Source organism: Vitis riparia, chromosome 9, assembly GCF_004353265.1.
Source record: "Vitis riparia cultivar Riparia Gloire de Montpellier isolate 1030 chromosome 9, EGFV_Vit.rip_1.0, whole genome shotgun sequence".
Lineage (NCBI taxonomy): Eukaryota > Viridiplantae > Streptophyta > Magnoliopsida > Vitales > Vitaceae > Vitis > Vitis riparia.
Window position 1 is genome coordinate 3,981,430 of NC_048439.1, and position 20,857 is coordinate 4,002,286.

Consider the following 20,857-nt stretch of genomic DNA (forward strand, 5'->3'; position numbering starts at 1 on the left):
TGCCTCACCTGGATTAATACCACCCTCTTTAGTTTCTAACCTCAACATATTTGCAACCTGGAAAACCCTTCCTCACCAAATCATTTAATCATCAGTGTTAATAATATAATCCTCTCAACCTGATCAGACCCACCCAGTTTTCATTAAGTAGTACTAAATCATTGGCGAATTGTAGGATTCACTCAACTAACTGAACTGATTATCAAAGGGAGCAATCAAGAAGTGAATTGTCCAGATTATTAATGGGCGCCTTTATGAACCAACAAGAAGTTTACTGATTACTGGTCCCCCTATGAACTGGCCTCTGAAACTGGCACTCCTACATATTGAATCAGTTTTGTGAGTCACTGCTACCAACCCTCTCCATCGCCACTCTTTCAGCAACCATTTATCAAAGGGGGTACAAAAGGCTAAATTTGTGTGGCTGTGATTGCACGTAAACAACTAGAGTGAGCCAATTCGAGTTCAGTTTTGTCCAATAGGAACATAATAACTCAATGTCTTCTAAATCCTCTGCTAATAACACCATATCAACAACAATGAAAGTGCACATACTATTAATGTCCAACTTTGAGCCAGAAAATAAGCATCAAACAAGCAAACACAACCAATAGTATCACACCACAAGGCCTCAGCTGTACTATAGTCCAGAAATTTGGCTGTAGGCTAGCAGGTTCGCACTCCACAAATTCTGGGATCAGGGGTCTCTTCAAGGACACCCTCATACCCATCCAAGGGAAGCCTGACTTGCAGGTGCTATTATGACTAGTGAAAACCACATTTATTACGATGAGGCATAGATAGGTAAACTGCAAGTAGACTTGAATTCCAGTCACTCTTTTCTCCCCAAACTAAGCTTAAATGACGGTCACTCTTCTCTGTTCTTGATATAAAGCTAGGACAGGGACATATAACCAATAGAAAAGGGCTGCTTTGGATTGAACACTATTAAATGAACTTTACAAAAGTTGCTTGGCAACCCATTAATGAAAGAAGAAAAAAGAAAAAAGAATATATTTTAGCACTCACTGAGTACAAATGGTACAAATGATGGAAAATTAAAAATCTAGAAGCTAAAATCATAAAACAGCAGCAAAACCCAACTCTACTTGAACATAACTAAAATTATGACTGAAGTTATACTTGGCTTATCCATTTATTCAATTTTCTACAAAAAAGAAAAAAAAAGGGGGAGGGGAATGAATGCAAACCGGTGAATCTTCAATACCAAAACTCAATCAACTTGCATGTTTTCGGGAAATGGAATTGAAGCACAACAATGATAGTATCCGTTTTCATCAAACACAAACCTCTGTGAAAGATGAGCCTCACGGATAATATAGTCTCCCCACTCCTCAGATCCATATTGCTTGAAAATGCCACGTGCATCAAAGGAATCAGATTTTCTTGTCTTCTTCTTCCTGAATAAGTACAGTTTTGCATAATTAGTTACACCAGTGGTAAAGAGAAACCAGATGCAACAAGTAGACAGACAGCACATGGGAAAAAAGTAATACGATAAAGGACCACAGAAGAAACAGGAAAGAGAATTACACCTTTTCCTGTGCCTCGCATTCATGACAGTGGCATGCAACTGCATTTCAAGGAAACAACAAAGCCTCAGTATTGGTATTTGTGACACCAAACTGAAGATCTATCCACAAAAGAAGTAAAATAAAGCTGAAGGCAAAACCACAGCAAGACTTGAGTGATCTGGTAGTAAACAGGCTTGCAGAGGTGCAATTTAAGTGGTAGACACCCTTGGAGTAATATGCTTGATACAAAACTTTTATCACAAGAGATTGAATAGTTTTGACATACAATGCAGGTAATGAATCATTTCTAAAGATACAGGGAGGTTAAAGTCATAATTTATTTCCAATCTGCCTCCAACAGAAAGCTGAAAAATTCTTTCTTTCATGCTTTCTTTGAAGGCATAAAATGGGCTTATAGTTGGTCATGCTATACAATCCCTAACCAAAAGTACAATTTTGATGCCACACTCAAATATACAATAATCACAACTGAACCACAGAATCAGTGTTTCAAAACCAATTAGTCCCACACAATCTCGCAGTCAAGGCAGCTTGAGGAGACGATTGAAGACCCCCTGGAGACCGAACTGCCGCTTTGCATGGTTCTCAAGGATGGACGTTCCTTCTCTCTGCCAAGTAACGAAGGGGCCAGTTGCCAAGAGGGAGGGATAGGGGCGGTTTCCATTCAGTCTCGAGAAAGTGAGGTCCAGATGCCACATCTTCAGATTATTGGAGTAGGAGAAAAGGAAAACGACAAATCCCCTTGGATAAATAAGAAATTCCTAGGCTTCTGCAAGTCGGTGGGGGTCTCGATTGAAGGTTTTGAGGAGGATATTTTGAGAATTCTCAAGGAGATTGAGAATAGGAGATGCTTCATTAGGAAGTCTAATGAGAAAAAAAGAGGTACATTGTCGGGTTCAAGGAAGGAAAGAGAGTTGAAGAAGCTCGTCAGCACCATTAACTATGATGGAGTGGCTGGAAGAGAGACAGAGGAAGGGGAGTTGGGAAGGCAAATGACCGTGGTTCCTTATGAAGCTTAGAGTACTGTCCTGGAATGTTAGAGGCATGCACGACCCAGATAAAAGGATGGTCATCAAGTCGAGGGTGAGAAAACACAAGCCAGATCTGGTTTGTCTTCAAGAGACAAAGATGAAGGAAATGTCTGATAGGGTTGTCAAGAGTGTGGGAATTGGGAGGAATTTAGGTTGGGTGTCTTTAGATGCTAGGGGTGTTGCAGGTGGGGTGCTTGTAATGTGGGATAAAAGAGTTTTGGAAGGGTTGGAGGTCGAAGTGGGGTCTTTTTCTATCTCTTGTCGTTTTAGAAATTGTGAAGAGGGCTTTGTGTGGGTTTTCTCTGGGTTATATGGTCCGAGCAAAGGAAGGGAGAGAAGGGAGTTGTGGGAGGAGTTAGCCGCAATCAAGGGGCTGTGGAATGATCCCTGGTGCATAGCAGGGGATTTTAATGTAGTGCGGTTCCCAACTGAAACGAGCAATGGAAGGCAGATGTCAACTGCGATGAGAGAGTTTTCAAGCTTTATCGAAGAGTTTGAACTAGTTGACCCACCTCTGGGGGGCGGAGCTTTCACTTGGATAGGAGGGGAAGGAGGGGCCCTTAAGGCTCGGTTAGATCGTTTTCTGTTCTCAGGAGACTGGGAGGATCGAGTGAACGGGGCAATGCAATGTCTTCTGACTAGACCTGTTTCTGACCATTGTCCAATTCTGTTGGACTGTGGTGGGGTGAGAAAAGGTAAAAGCCCGTTTAGGTTTGAGAACATGTGGCTAAGGGTGGAAGGATTTATGGATAAGGTTAAAGAATGGTGGCAGTCTTACATTTTTAGGGGGAGTCCAAGCTTTGTGATAGCGAAGAAGCTTCAGGCTTTGAAACACGACCTGAAATTGTGGAATAAAGAATCCCTTGGCGATGTTTCAGTTAAGAAAAATGCAGCCTGGGAGAAGTTAAAATATTGGGACAATTTAGAAAGTCTTGGCTCTCTCTCTGAGGAAGATAGGAGGAGTCAAGGGGCAGCCAGAGACGAATTTAATCATTGTGCCATCCTCGAAGAAATCTCTTGGAGGCAGAAGTCAAGGGCCCTTTGGCTGAAGGAGGGAGATAGCAACACTAAGTTTTTCCATCGGATGGCTAATGCTAGGAGAAGGGGAAACTTTATCAGTAGCCTAACAGTTAGGGGTATTAGGCTGAGTAAAGAGGAGGAGCTTAAAGAAGGGATTGGGTCTTACTTTAAGTCTATGTTTGAGGACCCCATAGTGAGAAGACCAGAAGTGGAGTCTGGTCTATTTAATACTCTTGATTCCTTGGATAATGATATTTTGGAGAGGCAATTCTCGATCGAGGAGGTGCTCAGAGCTCTCTCTGATCTGGGGGGAGACAAGGCACCAGGGCCGGATGGCTTTACGCTGGCTTTCTGGAAGACCTGCTGGCCTGTTGTTGGGGGGGAAGTGATGCAGGTCTTTGAGGAGCTCCACTCGCAGAATGTGATCTTTTGAAGCCATAATGCAACCTTCTTAGTGTTGATCCCGAAGAAAGAGGGGGCTAGTGATGTGCAGGATTATAGACCAATCAGTCTAGTGGGGAGTCTTTATAAAATTATTGCTAAAGTTCTAGCAAATAGATTGAAAGGAGTAATGGGAAAATTGGTTTCGAATAGTCAGAATGCTTTCGTAGAAGGGAGGCAGATTTTGGACGCTGTTTTGGTGGCTAATGAGGCGATAGACTCAAGGAAGAGAAGTGTTGGGACAGGCTTAGTGTGCAAATTGGACATTGAGAAGGCTTATGACCACGTAAACTGGAGGTTCCTCATGTCAGTCTTGGAGAAGATGGGTTTTGGTCCAAAATGGCGTAAATGGATTTTTTTGTTGCATATCGATTGTGAGAATGGCAGTGTTAGTAAATGGTACTCCCACAGATTTCTTCTCAACGTTTAGGGGCCTAAGGCAAGGTGATCCACTCTCAACTTATTTGTTTGTGCTGATCATGGAAGCGCTCAGTAGATTAATTTCAAGAGCTGAAGAGAATGGTTTTATTAGGGGCTTCAAGGCATCGGGAAGACGGGGAGAAGGGGTGTCAGTCTCCCACCTATTGTTTGCTGATGATACTCTCCTTTTTTGTGAGGATGATAGGGATCAGCTAATTTTTTGGAAGTGGGTTGTTATCTGCTTTGAAGTAGTTTCAGGTCTAAAAATTAATTGCAGAAAAGCGAAATTATTTCAATTGGGGGAGTGGAAGAGGTGGATAGAGCTGCTGCAGTTTTCGGGTGTAAAGTGGGGAATCTCCCTACGAATTATCTAGGCCTACCTCTTGGAGCATCCCACAAGTCGTGTAGAGTTTGGGATGGGGTAGAAGAAAGATTCAAGAGAAAGTTGGCTATGTGGAAAAAACAATACCTCTCTAAGGGAGGTCGTCCATAAAGAGCACACTCTCAAATCTCCCTATCTACTTCATGTCTCTTTTTGTTATCCCAAGGAAAGTGAGACTCAGATTGGAAAAAATTCAAAGGGAGTTCTTGTGGGGAGATATGGAGGAAAGAAGGAAGATCCATTTGGTGAGGTGGGAGGTTATTTGTAAAGATAAGAGGCATGGAGGGTTGGGGTTAAGGTACTTGAAGGATTTCAATCATGCTTTGCTCGGAAAATGGCTATGGAGATTTCCTATAGAAAGGGAGAGTTTTTGGAGAAGAGTCATTGTTGGTAAATTTGGGGAGGTACAAGGTGGGTGGACCACTAGAGAAGTGAGAGAGTCTTATGGGACGGGCCTTTGGAAAGACATTAGGAAGGGTTGGGAGGATTTCTTTCTCAGAACTAGGATTCATATTGGAAATGGGAAACGAACCAGATTCTGGTGGGACATGTGGGTAGGAGATTCTAAGCTAAAGGATCTCTTCCCTTTGCTGTTTAGAATTGCAGCTAATAATTCTGCAATAGTGGCTGATCTGTGGGGAAGACAAGAAGGTGGAGGTGGGGGTTGGGAGGTGCACTTTAGAAGACCCTTTCAAGATTGGGAGTTAGAGGAAGTGAACCGCTTTTTGGGTTACATTTCTGCAGTAAGGGTGCAAGAAGGGGAGGATTTTCTGGTTTGGAAAATTGAGAGAAAAGGAACTTTTAAGGTAAATTCTTATTATAGGTCTTTGAAGGAAGACAATAGCCCTTTATTTCCAGAAAAGGAGGTTTGGGGTTCGTATGCCCCTTTAAGAACTCGTTTTTTTGCTTGGGAAGCAGTTTGGGGTAAAATTTCCACTATAGATATGCTAATGAGGAGGGGTTGGTCTATGGCTAATAGATGCAACCTGTGCAAAGAAAATGAGGAAACGGCGAACCACATCCTAATTCATTGTGGTAAGACAAGGGATCTTTGGAACTTATTGTTTTCTTCGTTTAGGGTGGTGTGAGTGCTCCCGGATTCGGTGAGAAATTTGTTTCTTGAGTGGAAAATGAAAGGCATGGGGAAGAAAAGGAGTGTAGTTTGGAAAATGGCGCCTATTTGTCTGTTTTGGTGTATCTGGGGAGAGCGAAATCGAAGAACCTTCCTAGAGGAAGAGATGACAAATACGAGCTTGAGGAAACTTTTTCTTCGGTCCCTGCTTGAATGGTCTCAACAATTTGTGGACTTGGACTTGGACTATCTCTCTTTTCGGATTTTGTTGAGTGATAGGGTTGTTGTTTAGCTAATCCTTATTAGACTTTATTTTTCTCTTGTTGCCTTGTTTTGGGCCTTCTTTGTATACAACCTGTGTACTTAGGGAGCGCCCCCTGTTTTCTGGCGTTTTTTAATCTAATGGTTCTCTTTGTCTATAAAAAAAAAACAAACAGCTATTTAATATATGTAGAAAAGATGGTTGAGAGTAGGATACACAAGAATATTATTTCCAATCAAGCAATCCTTTCACTACATATGTAACAGTTTAGAGAGGTGCCTTAAAACCTGAAATCACCTATTGGGTTGACCAGGTCGAATTAGATAAGCCTGGTTAAATAAAGAATCTTATAAAATCTTTGTTTTCTGAGTAAGGCCATATTGGAATAAATAGTTCAAATTTTTATTAAAAAGTCTTCCATTTGTTCTTTTCTAAATATTTCCAGGATCATAGATCATCCAGTTAGGCCAGTTCACTGATGCATTCAGACCTTGATCTCCATCAGTTTTTTTCCCCCTTTTATTTTATTTTATTTTGTCTTGGTAGGCAAACAGAGAAATATTTATGGAAGGCACCAATCAAAAAGAGGGAGTGTGACATAGGTACATTGGTAGCACATAAAGCACACCCAAAAGGAAAAAAAGAAGAAAAAAGGCAATTTCGTAACCTAAGACTCTCCCTAAACTATGACCCACAACAATGATGGTTCAATAAAAGTCTGAGGTTCAAATTAAAAGGCAAACCAGATGAGCATCTTAAGATGCACTAACTTTAAATGATATAGAAAGAACCTATTATAACATGAACTGCAAGGAAAAAGATCAGACTTTGAAATTCAGGGTATGGACCTAAATGCAAAAAATGTAAAGCTTGAATTGAAAAGAGAATGAGAATAAAAATGTGCAAACCATAAACAAATTGAAATTTTAGACCACCTAAGGTAAGATCAACACTATAGGCCAAGTCATGAAGCAAGAAATTAAAGAAGAAAAAAGTAACTATTCAGGAAAAAAAATTGCACCACAAAACTTCATAGAGACTCTTAAGAGCAAACAAGGAGTGTTATAATAAGTGAAGAATTTCTGAATTCCTTTATTGACGCTTTAGGTACACACCATACACATATATATACACAACTGACTGAATAAGAAAAAATCAATCTAGCTTGATTCTCTCCTAAAATTAGGAAACTGAATCATCCTAAATGATCTCTCCTTCTTTATTCCTAAAATACTTTCCTAAATTAAAAAACCCTAACTTTGAATGCCAAATTTCAACACTCCCCCTCAAGCTGGAGAATATATATCATATAATCCCAGCTTGCAAGTTAAGTCTTCAAAGTTAGGCCTAGGTAAAGCTTTGGTGAGGATGTCTGCGGTTTGGTGCTTGGTAGGAACATAGTTCAATCTAACCGTCTCACTAGTCACCTTCTCTGTGATGAAGTGTCTGTCAATCTCAACGTGCTTGGTCCTGTCATGATGCACGGGGTTCTTTGCTATTCTTATAGCTGCCTGATTATCACACATCATCAGAATTGGAGATGAACTCGTTTGCCCCAGTTCACTAAGAACCCTTTTTATCCAAATCCCTTCACAGATTCCCTGTGCAAGAGCTCTGTACTCAGCTTCTGCACTACTTCTGGCTACAACTGATTGCTTCTTACTCCTCCAGGTAACAAGATTTCCCCAGACAAAAGAACAATATCCAGAAGTAGACCGTCTGTCAATGATGTTTCCTGCCCAATCCGCATCTGAGTATACTTCAGTGTCACGGTTTTCTGTCTTTCTGAAGAATAGACCTTTCCCTGGTGTCATTTTTAAATATCTAAGAATCTTGTAGACTGCTTCCATGTGTTCCTCAGTGGGGCTGTGCATGAATTGACTTACAGCACTCACTGCAAAGCCAATATCTGGCCGAGTGTGTGAGAGATAAATCAAGCGCCCGACGAGCCGCTGATATCTCCCCCTATCTACCGGTGTACTTTCTTTCTCGATACCAAGTTTCTTCTGACTATCCATAGGAGTATCAATTGGTTTGCATCCAAGCATACCGGTCTCCTTAAGAAGATCGAGTATGTATTTTCTTTGAGAGACTACAATTCCCTTCCTTGATCTAGCCACTTCCATACCAAGGAAATATTTCAAATTTCCAAGGTCTTTAACTTCAAACTCCTCTGACAAATACTTCTTCAAATTCTGTAATTCCTCCATATCATTCCCAGATAGAATAATATCATCAACATAGACTATCAATATGGCCATTTTCCCGGCATGAGACTTCTTGACAAATAGAGTATGATCAGTCTGACCTTGTTTGTAGCCCAGCTTCAGGACTGCTTTTGTGAATCTATCAAACCAGGCTCGGGGAGATTGTTTAAGGCCGTACAAGGATTTTTGGAGTTTGCAAACCTGATTCTTTGCCATACTTCCTTCGAAACCAGGTGGTATTTCCATGTAGACTTCCTCTTCTAGGTCACCATTTAGAAACGCATTTTTTATGTCCAGTTGTTGCAAGCACCAATCTTGATTGACAGTCAATGAGAGAAGAATCCTGATAGTGTTCAGTTTTGCAACAGGAGCAAAAGTCTCCTGATAGTCTATCCCATAGGATTGCGTAAACCCTCTAGCTACCAAACGAGCCTTGAATCTCTCGATTGATCCATCTGCTTTGTATTTTATGGTGAAAATCCACTTGCACCCCACGGGCCTCTTCCCAACCGGCAAATCTGTGATAGTCCACGTCCCATTCTTCTCAAGTGCATCAATCTCATCTTGTACTGCCTTCTTCCATTCTGAAATTTTTAATGCCTCTTGTATTGTGTTGGGAACCTGAGTATCATCAAGAGAAGTAGCAAATGCTCTGTAAGATGGTGATAGCCCTTCATATGTAACATAATTCCCAATTGGGTGATCTGTACATCTCCTAACACCCTTCCTCAATGCAATCGGCAGAGTAGAATCATCAATGCTGGGAATTAACACCTCTCCAGCCCTATCCTCACCTATGTTCTCTTCAGGAAGACTTGAATTGGAGTCAATATATTGGCCACATGTTGACTGTGATCCGTGCTCTAATTCCTGTCTTTTCCTCCTCCTGATGTAAACTTGTAAGTTCTCATTAGCAAGTTGTAGGGCTATAGGTTGAATAGGCATGGGAGACTGGATGGTCACAGGAGATGGCTGGACTGATGACGGTATGGGTGTGGACAACTCAGTGGGCGCGAATTGAAGAGGATTTGGTAACTCTGAGTGAAAAGAAGGTACACCCTCAAGAAGAGACTCCCAAACTTGATGTTCATTCATGCTCTCCCCCTGAACATGAGATTTGGGATAGAAGAAGACATGTTCAAAGAAAGAGACGTCCATGGTGGTGTAAAATCTTTTGTTGGTTGGAGAATAGCATTTGTACCCTTTTTGGGTTGGAGAATACCCTAGGAAAATGCACTTATTCGCTCGAGGAGCAAATTTGCTACGATTTTGAGGATACACATGAACGAATGCCGTGCAACCAAATACTTTGAGTGGTAAATCAGAAGAGGCTGCACGGGTGTGAGGAAATTGTTTTAAGAAAAGTTGACGTGGGGATTGAAAGGTAAGCACTCTGGATGGCATACGGTTAATCAAATAAGTAGCTGTGAGAATAGCTTCCCCCCAGAAATAGTTTGGAACATTAGAGGAAAACATAAGGCACCGGGCAACCTCCAAGAGATGTCTATTCTTGCGTTCAGCCACCCCATTTTGTTGTGGGGTGTCAACGCAAGAACTTATGTGGATAATGCCGTGATTTTGAAGATAAGTACTGAGACTACTAGTAAAGTATTCCTTTGCATTATCTGACTTGAGGACTTGAATTTGGAATTGAATTGATTTTGAACCATAAGATGGAAGGTTTGAAAAATGTGCCCGACCTCTGACTTTTCTTTCATAAGGAAAACCCATGTTACCCGTGTATGATCATCAACGAATGTCACAAACCATCGAGTGCCAGAAATATTTTTTATCCGGGAGGGACCCCACACATCACTATGTACTAGAGAGAAAACAGTCGAAGGTTTGTATGGGATTTGAGGATAGACTGTTCGAGTATGCTTTGCAAACTGACAAATTTCACAGTGATAAGATGCTGGATTTTTATTGATAAATAATTTGGGAAACAATTTTGCAAGGTAAACAAAGCTAGGATGACCAAGGCGATAGTGTAACATTATAATCTCACTATCTTTATTGACCTTAGAATTTGACACAGAATTGAAAGACTCTAACATACTCTGAGACTATACGCAACTTGCTTGAGAGACTTGGTTTGAGAATTGGCCACATGAGAGGAGGTAGAGCCCGGAACACAGTTCAGCACTGCCAATCATCTTCCCCGATTTCAAGTCCTGAAAAACACACAAGTTTGGATAAAATTTAATAACACATTGGAGATCACGGGCCAATTTGCTAATGGACAAAAGATTACAATCCAAGTTTGGAACATGGAGAACAGAGTCAAGATATAAGTCTTTAGTAAGTTTTATAGAACCTGTCCCGGCAATTTTTGACTTTGAACCATCAGCAATATGGACGGATGAATGACCATTACTTGGCTTGTAATTTTGAAGAATGGTAGCATCTCCTGTCATGTGATCAGAAGCACCTGTGTCCACTATCCACGACTTCATTCCTCCTCGATTAGCAGTGAAGGCTACACCGGTAGTACTGCCACTGCCAACTTGGCTTAATAGTTTCTGTAGCATCTCCATCTGCTCTTTGTTGAATGGACTCGGCTCGGGAACAGAGGTGCTCTCAGAGTTGGCAGCCACGTGTGCTCTGCCATCTCTGTCAGACCGTGGCTTTGGTTTCCAATCAGCCGGTTTTCCATGAAGCTTCCAGCAAGTCTCCTTATAATGGCCTGGTTTCTTACAATAATCACACCAAGGCCTATCCCGTTTCTGACGATCTCCACCACTACTATTAAATGACCGAGTCGCAAGGGCAGAGGCATCCAATGTTGGGGCAGGTTGCTCTTTGGATCCCATCATCACTTTCTTTCTACTTTCTTCACGCCTAACCTCTGAAAAAGCCTCCCTGAAACTTGGCAGGGGTTTAATGCCCATGATTCGGCCTCTAACATCATCCAATTCCCTGTTTAGTCCTAGGAAAAACTTGAACAATCTCTTTTGTTCCACAATTTTCCTGTATGTTGCTGCATCATCAGGACATTTCCATGAGTGAGTCTCGAATAAGTCAAGGTGCTGCCAATACCTTGTGAGTGTGTTGTAATACTGAGTAACTGTCTGCTCTCCTTGGCGGAAGTCATGTAGGGCTGATTCAACCTGAAAAAGTTCTGAAATATTTTCAGAACTTGAGTAAGTTTCTTTGGCTGCATCTCATATGTCCTTTGCAGTCCTAAACAACAAGAAATTTTCACCTATGTCATTATTCATGGAATTGATAAGCCATGACATGATCATGCTGTTTTCAATCTTCCACTTCCTGAAACCCGGTTCTGTAGTTTCTGGCATGACTGCTTCTCCAGTGAGGTACTCATCCTTTCCTTTACCGCAAATGAACAGCAACACAGATTGTGACCACTGTAAGTAGTTATGGCCATTTAATTTGTGTCCTGTGATGAGAATAGGAGAGGAATCACTACCACCAAGGTTTGGAATTTCAGATCTGCCTCCTAATTCTGGTGACGTGACGCTGGATACTTGTGATGATGCCATTCCGTATTTCGTCATGGACCGGAAAGGTAGAAGAACACTTCCCAAGGCACGTTCAGGGATTGGAGTTGAGGAAATATAGCCGGAGGACGTCGGAAAAGCTGATCGGAGGGCTCGCGGAGGCAAAAAGACCCCAAAAGAGGCACGTGCAGGGCTTGGATGGCAGAAACAGGTACGTAGGGTGGCTGGTCGGCGTCAGGCGAGCTTGGAGTAGGAAGCGCGTCGCCGGAAAGTGGCTCACGCGCCCTCACGCGCCGGCGCGTGAGATGCAGTCGCCGGCCGGAAAAACGCGCATGGAAGGCGCGTGGATGGTTTTCTGGCTCCGGTGTTTTTGGAAAAGTTGTAGATCTTCTCCAGATGCTCCTTGCGGTGTGAAAAAAACCGTCGCCGGAAAGTTCGCCGGAAAAGTTCGCCGGCGGTGAATGTTTTTCTGACGACGATTCGACCGACCGGAAAGCGTTTTCCCCCTTGGCTCTGAGAACAGGGACTGATGACCGGAATGAGAGATGGTCGGATTGAGAGATGGCCAGAGAGATTTGGCCGGAATGAATGATGGCCTGAATACGAGGTGGCCAGAAGGGATTAGGGTTTCAGAAAACTGGCTCTGATACCATGAAGAATTTCTGAATTCCTTTATTGATGCTTTAGGTACACACCATACACATATATATACACAACTGACTGAATAAGAAAAAATCAATCTAGCTTGATTCTCTCCTAAAATTAGGAAACTGAATCATCCTAAATGATCTCTCCTTCTTTATTCCTAAAATACTTTCCTAAATTAAAAAACCCTAACTTTGAATGCCAAATTTCAACAATAAGCAAGATGTTAACAACTCCAAAAACAGCATTACGATGCCATCAAAACAAAGTGAAACATTATAATATAGGAGGACCAATTAATAAGAAATGGATATAATCAAAAAGCATATGTTATACCTTCAACTTTTGTCCTCTGTCTTTATCAAGAACAAGACCAGCTTCAACATATGCATCGATAATGACTTCTAAGAAAGCTAAAGAAATTCTGAAGTATAAATTAGAATAAGACATACAACCTAGTTTTATGATACAGATGCAGCATCTCTCTTTTTCCTAGAGCAGGAGAAGTCAAAGAAATAACTAGATGCTAAGTAATATAGGATACGACAGGCAAGTAAAAGTCGGTCCTCACTGCCAATTTCCACAACAGGAGCATAGAGAACGCGGGCTTTGGACAGAGAACCTCTCATACAATCCTGCAAGGACATAAAGGATATTGACCTTAATAGTTATCATGCATGTGGTAATTAGTCAATAAACAAAATGATAAATATCCTAGAGAAATAGGAGTCCATGCACATGCAAAATGATGAAAAAGCCCTCATCCAAAACTAAATAACATAACCCATGATATTACATGAAAAGTGATAGGGTATACATTGATCCAGCTACCCATGTTATGCTATTCCAACCATGAAAACTAATCACAGCACAGAAAAGAACCAGATTAATGTCAAGGTCTAAAGTTCCTAAGATTCTAACTGGACTACTGTACATCTTCTTGTATTCAAGTATAGATCTTCTAAGCAGTGCTTTAACTTAAAAAATATCTTACCAGCCCCTTCAGCCTTATAGAGACAGGCCGATCATCCAGGGCCTCCATTACTTTTGAGGAGATATTCTGGACAGAACCATAACAAAATTTAGCATCAAGCAGCAACAATCTCACCCACTACCATTTGATGTATTGAAAATTTACCTGCAAAACCTTTGCAGCTGCATCAACTCTCTCCTTGTTCCACAGCTTCAGCATGAGTACAGTTAGGTGAAACGTTTTTGGTTTAATAAATATGGATTTTTCAATTCCCAATTCTGTTAGAGTGAAAAATACTTAGGTCAGCTTTGGTTTGTTTTCATTTTTGTTTTTTATTTTCAAAAGAGGAGAAAGAAGAAGAAAGAGAAGCTCAAAACAAATACAAACAAGTGAATTTCAATGTTCATAGGAGGATCACTTATGAAAAAAATAATAATGATTACTCACGATAATGTATCCAACTATAATAACTAAGTAATTGACCACCAAATGACTTATAAGTAGCAAATGGAATTCAGCGTCCAGAAGAAAAAAAAACCTAATAAAAGAATTAATCCTGATAATGTACCCAACTACAAGAACTAGGTAAACTCACAAACAAACAACTGTGAGGAAAAACACTAGCAATGAGCCACCATCACACCTTGTCGTACCATGCCCCAAACCCCCGCTCCTCCCCCCCCCCCCCCCCAACACAAAACGTCTTTAAGCCATTGCATCCCACATAAATTATAATAACTTTACCAAATGAAACAGAAATTTAGCAGTCACTTGGCAGACAGCTGCTCCACAATATTAAATTGTAAATTTCCTTAAAACCAAAGAATATAATTGCTTTCATACCAGAAGGGGCTGAAGGCTTCGATGTTTTAGGTGGGTAACTTCTAAGAGGTATGTTAGTTATGTCCACTTTAACATGTTTGCTATCATCTTCAACTTTAAGTTCAACTGCAACATCAAGTTGTCTGTCTAATTGTTGGTCTTCATCATCTGAAGTCTCTTCATTTGATTCACTATCCAGATTCTCATCTTTGCATGGATTTCCCAGTATGGAGTTCTGAAAACTGACAAGCTTATCAACCAGTTCAGGGTATATAGCCAATGGAAGTGATATGAAGTGAGAGTAGTCAAGATTTGGGTTTTTAACCGCCTGTAATGGAAAAGGTATATTTGTAAATTATATGCCTAACAGTGCATGTTATGTAGAAAACAAGAGATCTATCCTAAAAGGGAGAATTTCAACAAGGACCACATATAGAAGTAAATAAGAATAAGCTCTAAAATACACAAGATAAAAATGACAACACATATGTCAAACCCAAGTGCATGACATGAATATTCAAGAAGCCAAAGAAAAAAGGGGGGGGGGAAGAAAGGAAACAAATCTGCATGAGAGAAAGAACAAAAGGAATATTTGCTATTCTATGCCAAACTAGGCTTCATTTCCACACATTTCATGAGACATTTTTCCTTGATAAGCAATAGTTAAGGCATTTAATGCCACCATAGAGTTCCTCTTTGATATTGCTTCACATTCTCTGTATGACAGAAATCATAATCCACAGAGCATCAAATAATGAAAGCTTGAAAGTGGAAAATAGCTTTCCCATTTGAATCAGGATTTTTGTGCAATGATGTAGTTTGTTCATACAAGCTTATAAAACAATGTGTTCATTTACACAAACCACAAGGAATTTTTAAAATTTGCATTGATCAATAACTGACCTCGTCAATTATAACCTGTATTTTCTCTGAGGCTCTATTTATGCCTTCAATAGAATCGCCTTCAATGACTGCAAAAAAAAAAAAGAAAAAAAAAATGACCTTAAGAAAGTTACTCCAACTTTGAACATTAAACCCATCAACCTTTAGATAGCAGATCATAAATTTTGGTTGAATGTAGAAAGCCATATACAGCCAAGAATATGAAATATAAAGCATGCTGGCAGAATCAGACACACACTCCATAACTGGATGTCTCGTGCAAGGCCTCAAAGAGTAATGATTGTTTCAGCTTGCAGAATAACTCTTCAGATGAGCATTTACTTATTTATACACATCTTTTTTTACTCTTTTTAGTCTTTAAATAATGCAGAACAATGAAGTAAGGAATGTGTATTAAAAATTTTGCAGACTATTTATGTTTTTTCTTATATGCATGAAGATATATTAAGAATGATAATGAGGAGCAAACTGTGAGTGTTTAGCTAGGTTGGCAATTCCGGACAAAATTCCTAAGTGTCTCTTAACTCGATTTTTCCAATCCTTCTACGGACTACTTGGCTAATGGAGATCAATTTGTTGAATTTGTCAAAAGACCAAGGTTTGTAGTTGAGGTTGGAGTTGGATGGATTTGAATCAACCATTGTATTTAAATGTTTTTTTTTACTTAAAATATTTTTTAAGGAGTTAGGAAGGTTTAGGAAGCATTTTTTTTTTTTTCTTACTAAGTGTTCAAAATGCCCTGTTCCAGGATCGATTCAACTTTAGGTCGGATCGATCCAGCTTACACTTTTTTTATGAAATCTCATCTATTAGATCAAGGGTTTCCTTCATTTAAAAACCCAAAACTTGCTTCCTGTGTTGTAAAGAGAGACACAATAGTAGCCATCCCCTTTGGTTATCCTCTCATTTCCTATTTTGGGGTGTTTGGTTGCCAAGAAAATCCAACTTTCCTATTATTTTCCAAACTGTTTTCAATGGATTTTCTTGAGAAAAAAATGGGTTGATTCCTTATTTCATTCATCTCTCAATTTCTAATCTATTTGGGTTTGGGTAAAAACTCAATTTCTTCTTGTATGGATTCAAGAAGAGGTCAAGATTGAGCTTGGTGTGGACTCCAAGTGTGCTCAAGAAAAAGAAGGTGAGAAGCTGAAAGTGGAAGGTACTAGTCAAGTGGTCCAAGAAGGATTGGTAGACTTGAACTAGGTAAAACCTTGTATTCAATTTCTCTTCTTCATAGTGGACGTTTTCGATCAGTTGTAGGCCCATTATTTTTTATCTTTTCGAAGGGATTCCACGTTAAAATTTGGTGTCATTGTCTCTTTCTCTCATTCTCTACTCTTTGATTTATTTTCAGTTTTTGATATCATTGGTTACTTGGGCATATATGTCGAATGAAAGAAAAATGAGTTGAAATAGGTATGATTATTCATTGGATATCTTGAATAATTTTTCTATTCATTTTGGTTAATGATATCTTGTAGTAAATGGAAATGAGTTTAAGGAGAGAACCATTCTTATGAATTAATTTTGAGGAGTCTTGAAGCATTTGCATGTGAATTGCATTTATAAATTGTTGGGAGAGTGTTGTTGCATTCATACTTGCTTGTGAATTTTATGCTTTGTTGAAAAGTTGTTGGAAGATAAGTGTATGGACATTGAGAAATTCTAAGGTTGGGTAATTTTTGTTGGGAGATTTTTTAAATTTGTTCAACAACACCTATTCACCCCCTCCCCCCCACCCCCTCTAGGTGTAGTCCATTATTGAGATTCACCTTTCACAAACCATTGTTCACAAGAAGTACACAGAAAAGAATACAGCAAACAAAAAGGGCACTAAGCAAGTGCTCAAGAAAGGGGGCCCACCTAGGTATACAGGGCGTGAACAAGGAGCAACTGGAACCCAAACAGGAAAAAAATTTTAAAAAAATGCACACCACTCCTCAATAGAGAGTTTAAACCAACCTATTTGTAATAATAACCTAACAGAGAGAGGCTCCCTTCCCATCAACCACTCAAACAGAATTTCATAAAGAAATCTTCCAGCTTCAGAAGCTACCCCTTCAAAATCCTTTGACTCTGCTCTTTCCACAAACTCTTAAGATACTCAAAGGGCTCCCTTTCCATGCTTTGGATATTAATAGGTTTAGCTTGATTTTGTATTGAAGTGACTAAGATAGTGACCCTGAAACCGAAGCCCTAGGCCACTGTTATAGGCAGTTGTTATAAATGTTTCCCTAGAGCAGGCAGACAGCAATGAGAGGGAATGGAAGAAAGGTAACAAACCTAGGACAGGATTTAGAAAAAAAATAAATAAAAACTAAATTCCCTAAGACTTTGAAAAAAGTATAGAACCTAGGCTACATCAATTGAACAAGATTGAAGTTTTAAACCAAAAATTCAAATAGAATCCACATACAAGGTAAATATTACTTATCAAAGCACCAAACAACATACCAATAGAATCCTCCTTCTTTGATGATGGAAATATAATTGTAACTCCCATCTCCTCTTCAATGTTTTTCTGTGTAGAACCTCTGATGGGTAAAGTTAAAATATAAGTACATAAACATAAATTTTTATTCTAAAAGAGATCACTTGCAGAATGTCGTACCCTTTTCCTTTGATGAATCGCATTAAGGAAGCACCTACCTGCATAGAAAACATAAAAAGTGAGGAAATAGATTTTTTTTTTTAGGAACAAAAAAAAAAGAAAAAAAAGAAAAAAAAGGCAACAAAGGCAGAGTGATCAGTAAGGTTGCAAGAAATAGGGATGACAAAAGTATCCAGATAGAGAAGAGGAGTGTTATAGTCAACAGAACAGTAAAGGAGGGTAACTTAAAGGGCTAAGTAGTAAACTGGAAGATGCATCCTATTTGATACCAGATCTGTCTTAACTCATATACTACAGATTCACTAATGTTGCATATATAAGATTTCAATTATGGCAACAACATTAACTCATACATTGATAACTTGTAACAGGAAAGGCTATCCAACTTTTCAGAATAAAAGAATGAGTGATAACTCATAACTAGTGATTCTGCATAAGTCAAATACAGAAATAGGAGAAAAAAGACGGAATACAATCATAGCTTGCAAAAGGTATCACTCCTCAGAGCACATCTTTAAAAGCCCTCCTGTTTGATAAAACAAAATAAAGTGCACATGAAATGATACGCTCATTTTGGTGCAATGATTAACTATCATCAGCAAGCATGATTCAGAAAAAAGAAATGCATTGCAAGGCAAAGAAAAAAATGAAAAATTGTAGTTGAATACCTATGCAATAATTAGCAGAAATAAGCTCATGACTATCATGCAAATGAGACCCGATAAACAGAACTATTCATGAACAGGATTCAATGAGCAAATCTTACCTCAACTGAAATTGAATGCTTTAAATCAGAAAGTATCGGTTCTTCTTCTATAGCTTTATTTTCATCTTTATCCTGCAAGGCCCTGGAACTAATAACTGAGTCAGCTATTTCATTTACAGCTTCAGCATCCTCATTGACACATTGAACATTTGAAACACAGCTGGATGTGCTGTAGTGCACTTCTTGACTTTGACTTCCTTCTTCTAACTTGTCAACAAGAACCTCATGCTGACTTTCACATTCAACCTTCACATCCTTCTCAAAGCACTCTGCAAATTGAAGACAAACTAATTGTGGGCAAGGCTGGATTTTTAATTAGATGAACACGATGTTCAATTAGTTGGATTACAGTCTATCAGAACTATCAACCCCATGATGAGAGAAGATCAACTGAAAATTTAAAAAACATAATACAATTGCAGAAAAAGAGAACTACATATACTGCTCTGCATCTAAACCTATTAAACAAGAATTAAAATTCCCAATTGGAACACAGAAATATTTAAACACATCCATGAGTTGATTAAGACAAGGTCATGAAGGTTTCTAGTTTCATTACTGGAAAAGCTATAAACGAAGATGAACTTTTGGTTCATCAAAAGCAGCAAATATTCTTCCCACTTTTGCTTGAGTTGCATAAGACAAATCTGAAGATTAAAGAAACAAAAGAAATACAATGTCCCGAAGGTGTCAGATAACTAATCAAGTATTCTTAACCACAGTGGCTAGGTTATACCTAGTTGATGCTATTCTAATATGCATATGCATGTACCTTTGCTTTGAAAGAAAATAAAGAAGAAGAGAAAGAATAAGTAATAACTAATAAGGTAATGGTATTGCAAATACAAAGGAAATCAACCTTCATAGGAACTTGCTTGTGTACATACAGGCCTCCATACCCGATTAACAGTTCTTTGCTTTTTATTCTGATCAATAGCACTTTGCATGCCTTTTGCCCCACTCATTTTCCTGTTATATCTCAAACCATGATAGTGACAGTGTCCCTGCGGTGTCGGGTGTCTCAAAGATTAAGCAAACACCCAACTTGAACAAGCTTCAAAGCAGCAATAATAAGTTCACATTCATTCAAATACAGTGAAATTTCAATAAATCATTTCGAGGTTCAAAACATTTCTGAGCATTAAAAGAATCCATAAAACCATAATATAAATATTTAAAACACTTGTTCAAAGAGAAGGATAGGGAGGACTTCTCCTTCTGTGTTTCTAAGATTCTCAAAATTCTTTATTTCACCAAACAACAGATTTTTCTCAACAATTCTTAACCCAATACAGTTACTTCAATGGAGTTCACAATGAATTAAAAAATAAAAAAATAAAAAATTTCTATGAAATATATACAAACTCAGAATCATTTTTCACTAGGAACTCAGACACTAAAGCAAAACAATGTAAAAGCTCCAAACCTGAAGAAAGTAATCTACAGCACTCGAAAATTTCCCAACACGATCGACTCTGCAGAGGCAATTGCAGAACGTAACTGAAACCATTTTCTTCCCAAATAAAAACGATAAAAACAGAAAATTTTCAGGTTTCGCAGCTTGAACTGAAATGGTTCAGCAGGAAACTTCCACTACAAAGCCAAATGTTATCACATTTGAGAATCAGTAGAAACATGGGGCTGAGCAAAAGTGAAATTTCTAAAGCTTTCAGGGTCGGAATTTGGGGAAATTCAGGACGATTAATAAATTGAAATTGGTGAAACCAAAAACCTAGTACGAGAAGAGAGATATTTAATTGATGAAGAAGTGGGGTTTGAACTAGGGTACCTGAAGATAGACCTGCAAGCAATCATTCGTGTCTCTGCTGCTTCTCCTTCAGGCTTTTGGGTCCAATCTCTGCTCTACAGTATCGCCTTCAACGGATTGCCGCTGAAAAAATAAAAACAAAATATAATAAGAAATTTATCGCACAAAATATGTTAATTAATGATATTTTTAGAAAATTAATTATTTTAAAAAAATAAAAAATAAAAAATAAAAGGTATTTATATGTTTAACGGAAAATATTTTTATCAAATGATATTAAAAAAATTAAAATTAATTAAAATTATATATATTTCAAATTATTTAATCTTTATTTCAAATAATTAAAATAAACTATATATATATATATATATATATATTATTAACTTTAAATCCATATTTTATTTTCTCCACTTTTTCCATTCATCCACTTTTGCTTTTTATTTTTCATCTCAACATTTTTCCCCATGTTAAACATAATCGACTAATATTTTGACACGTGAAATAGGGCATTGATATT

At 38.8% G+C, this 20,857-nt stretch overlaps 1 protein-coding gene across 3 annotated transcripts; it reads right to left on the minus strand.

Moving 5' to 3' along the window:
• Positions 1 to 914: 914 nt before the first annotated feature.
• On the minus strand, positions 915 to 20,452 carry LOC117922458. 3 transcript variants are annotated; one of them, XM_034840588.1, is made up of 14 exons: positions 20,362 to 20,452; positions 19,999 to 20,047; positions 19,432 to 19,576; positions 18,573 to 18,841; positions 17,807 to 17,844; positions 17,650 to 17,729; positions 15,196 to 15,263; positions 14,314 to 14,620; positions 13,636 to 13,748; positions 13,492 to 13,557; positions 13,042 to 13,132; positions 12,834 to 12,901; positions 1,557 to 1,594; positions 915 to 1,421 (listed from the first exon to the last, which is right to left on the minus strand). In XM_034840588.1, the coding sequence occupies exons 1-14, from the start codon at positions 20,385 to 20,387 to the stop codon at positions 1,235 to 1,237; spliced, it is 1,545 nt and encodes a 514-aa protein (XP_034696479.1). In that variant the 5' UTR covers positions 20,388 to 20,452; the 3' UTR covers positions 915 to 1,234. The 3 variants fall into 3 exon arrangements, with proteins under 3 accessions (XP_034696479.1, XP_034696480.1, XP_034696481.1); XM_034840589.1 differs by lacking the exon at positions 13,492 to 13,557; XM_034840590.1 differs by lacking the exon at positions 1,557 to 1,594 and having other exon boundaries at positions 1,296 to 1,421.
• Positions 20,453 to 20,857: the final 405 nt, after the last annotated feature.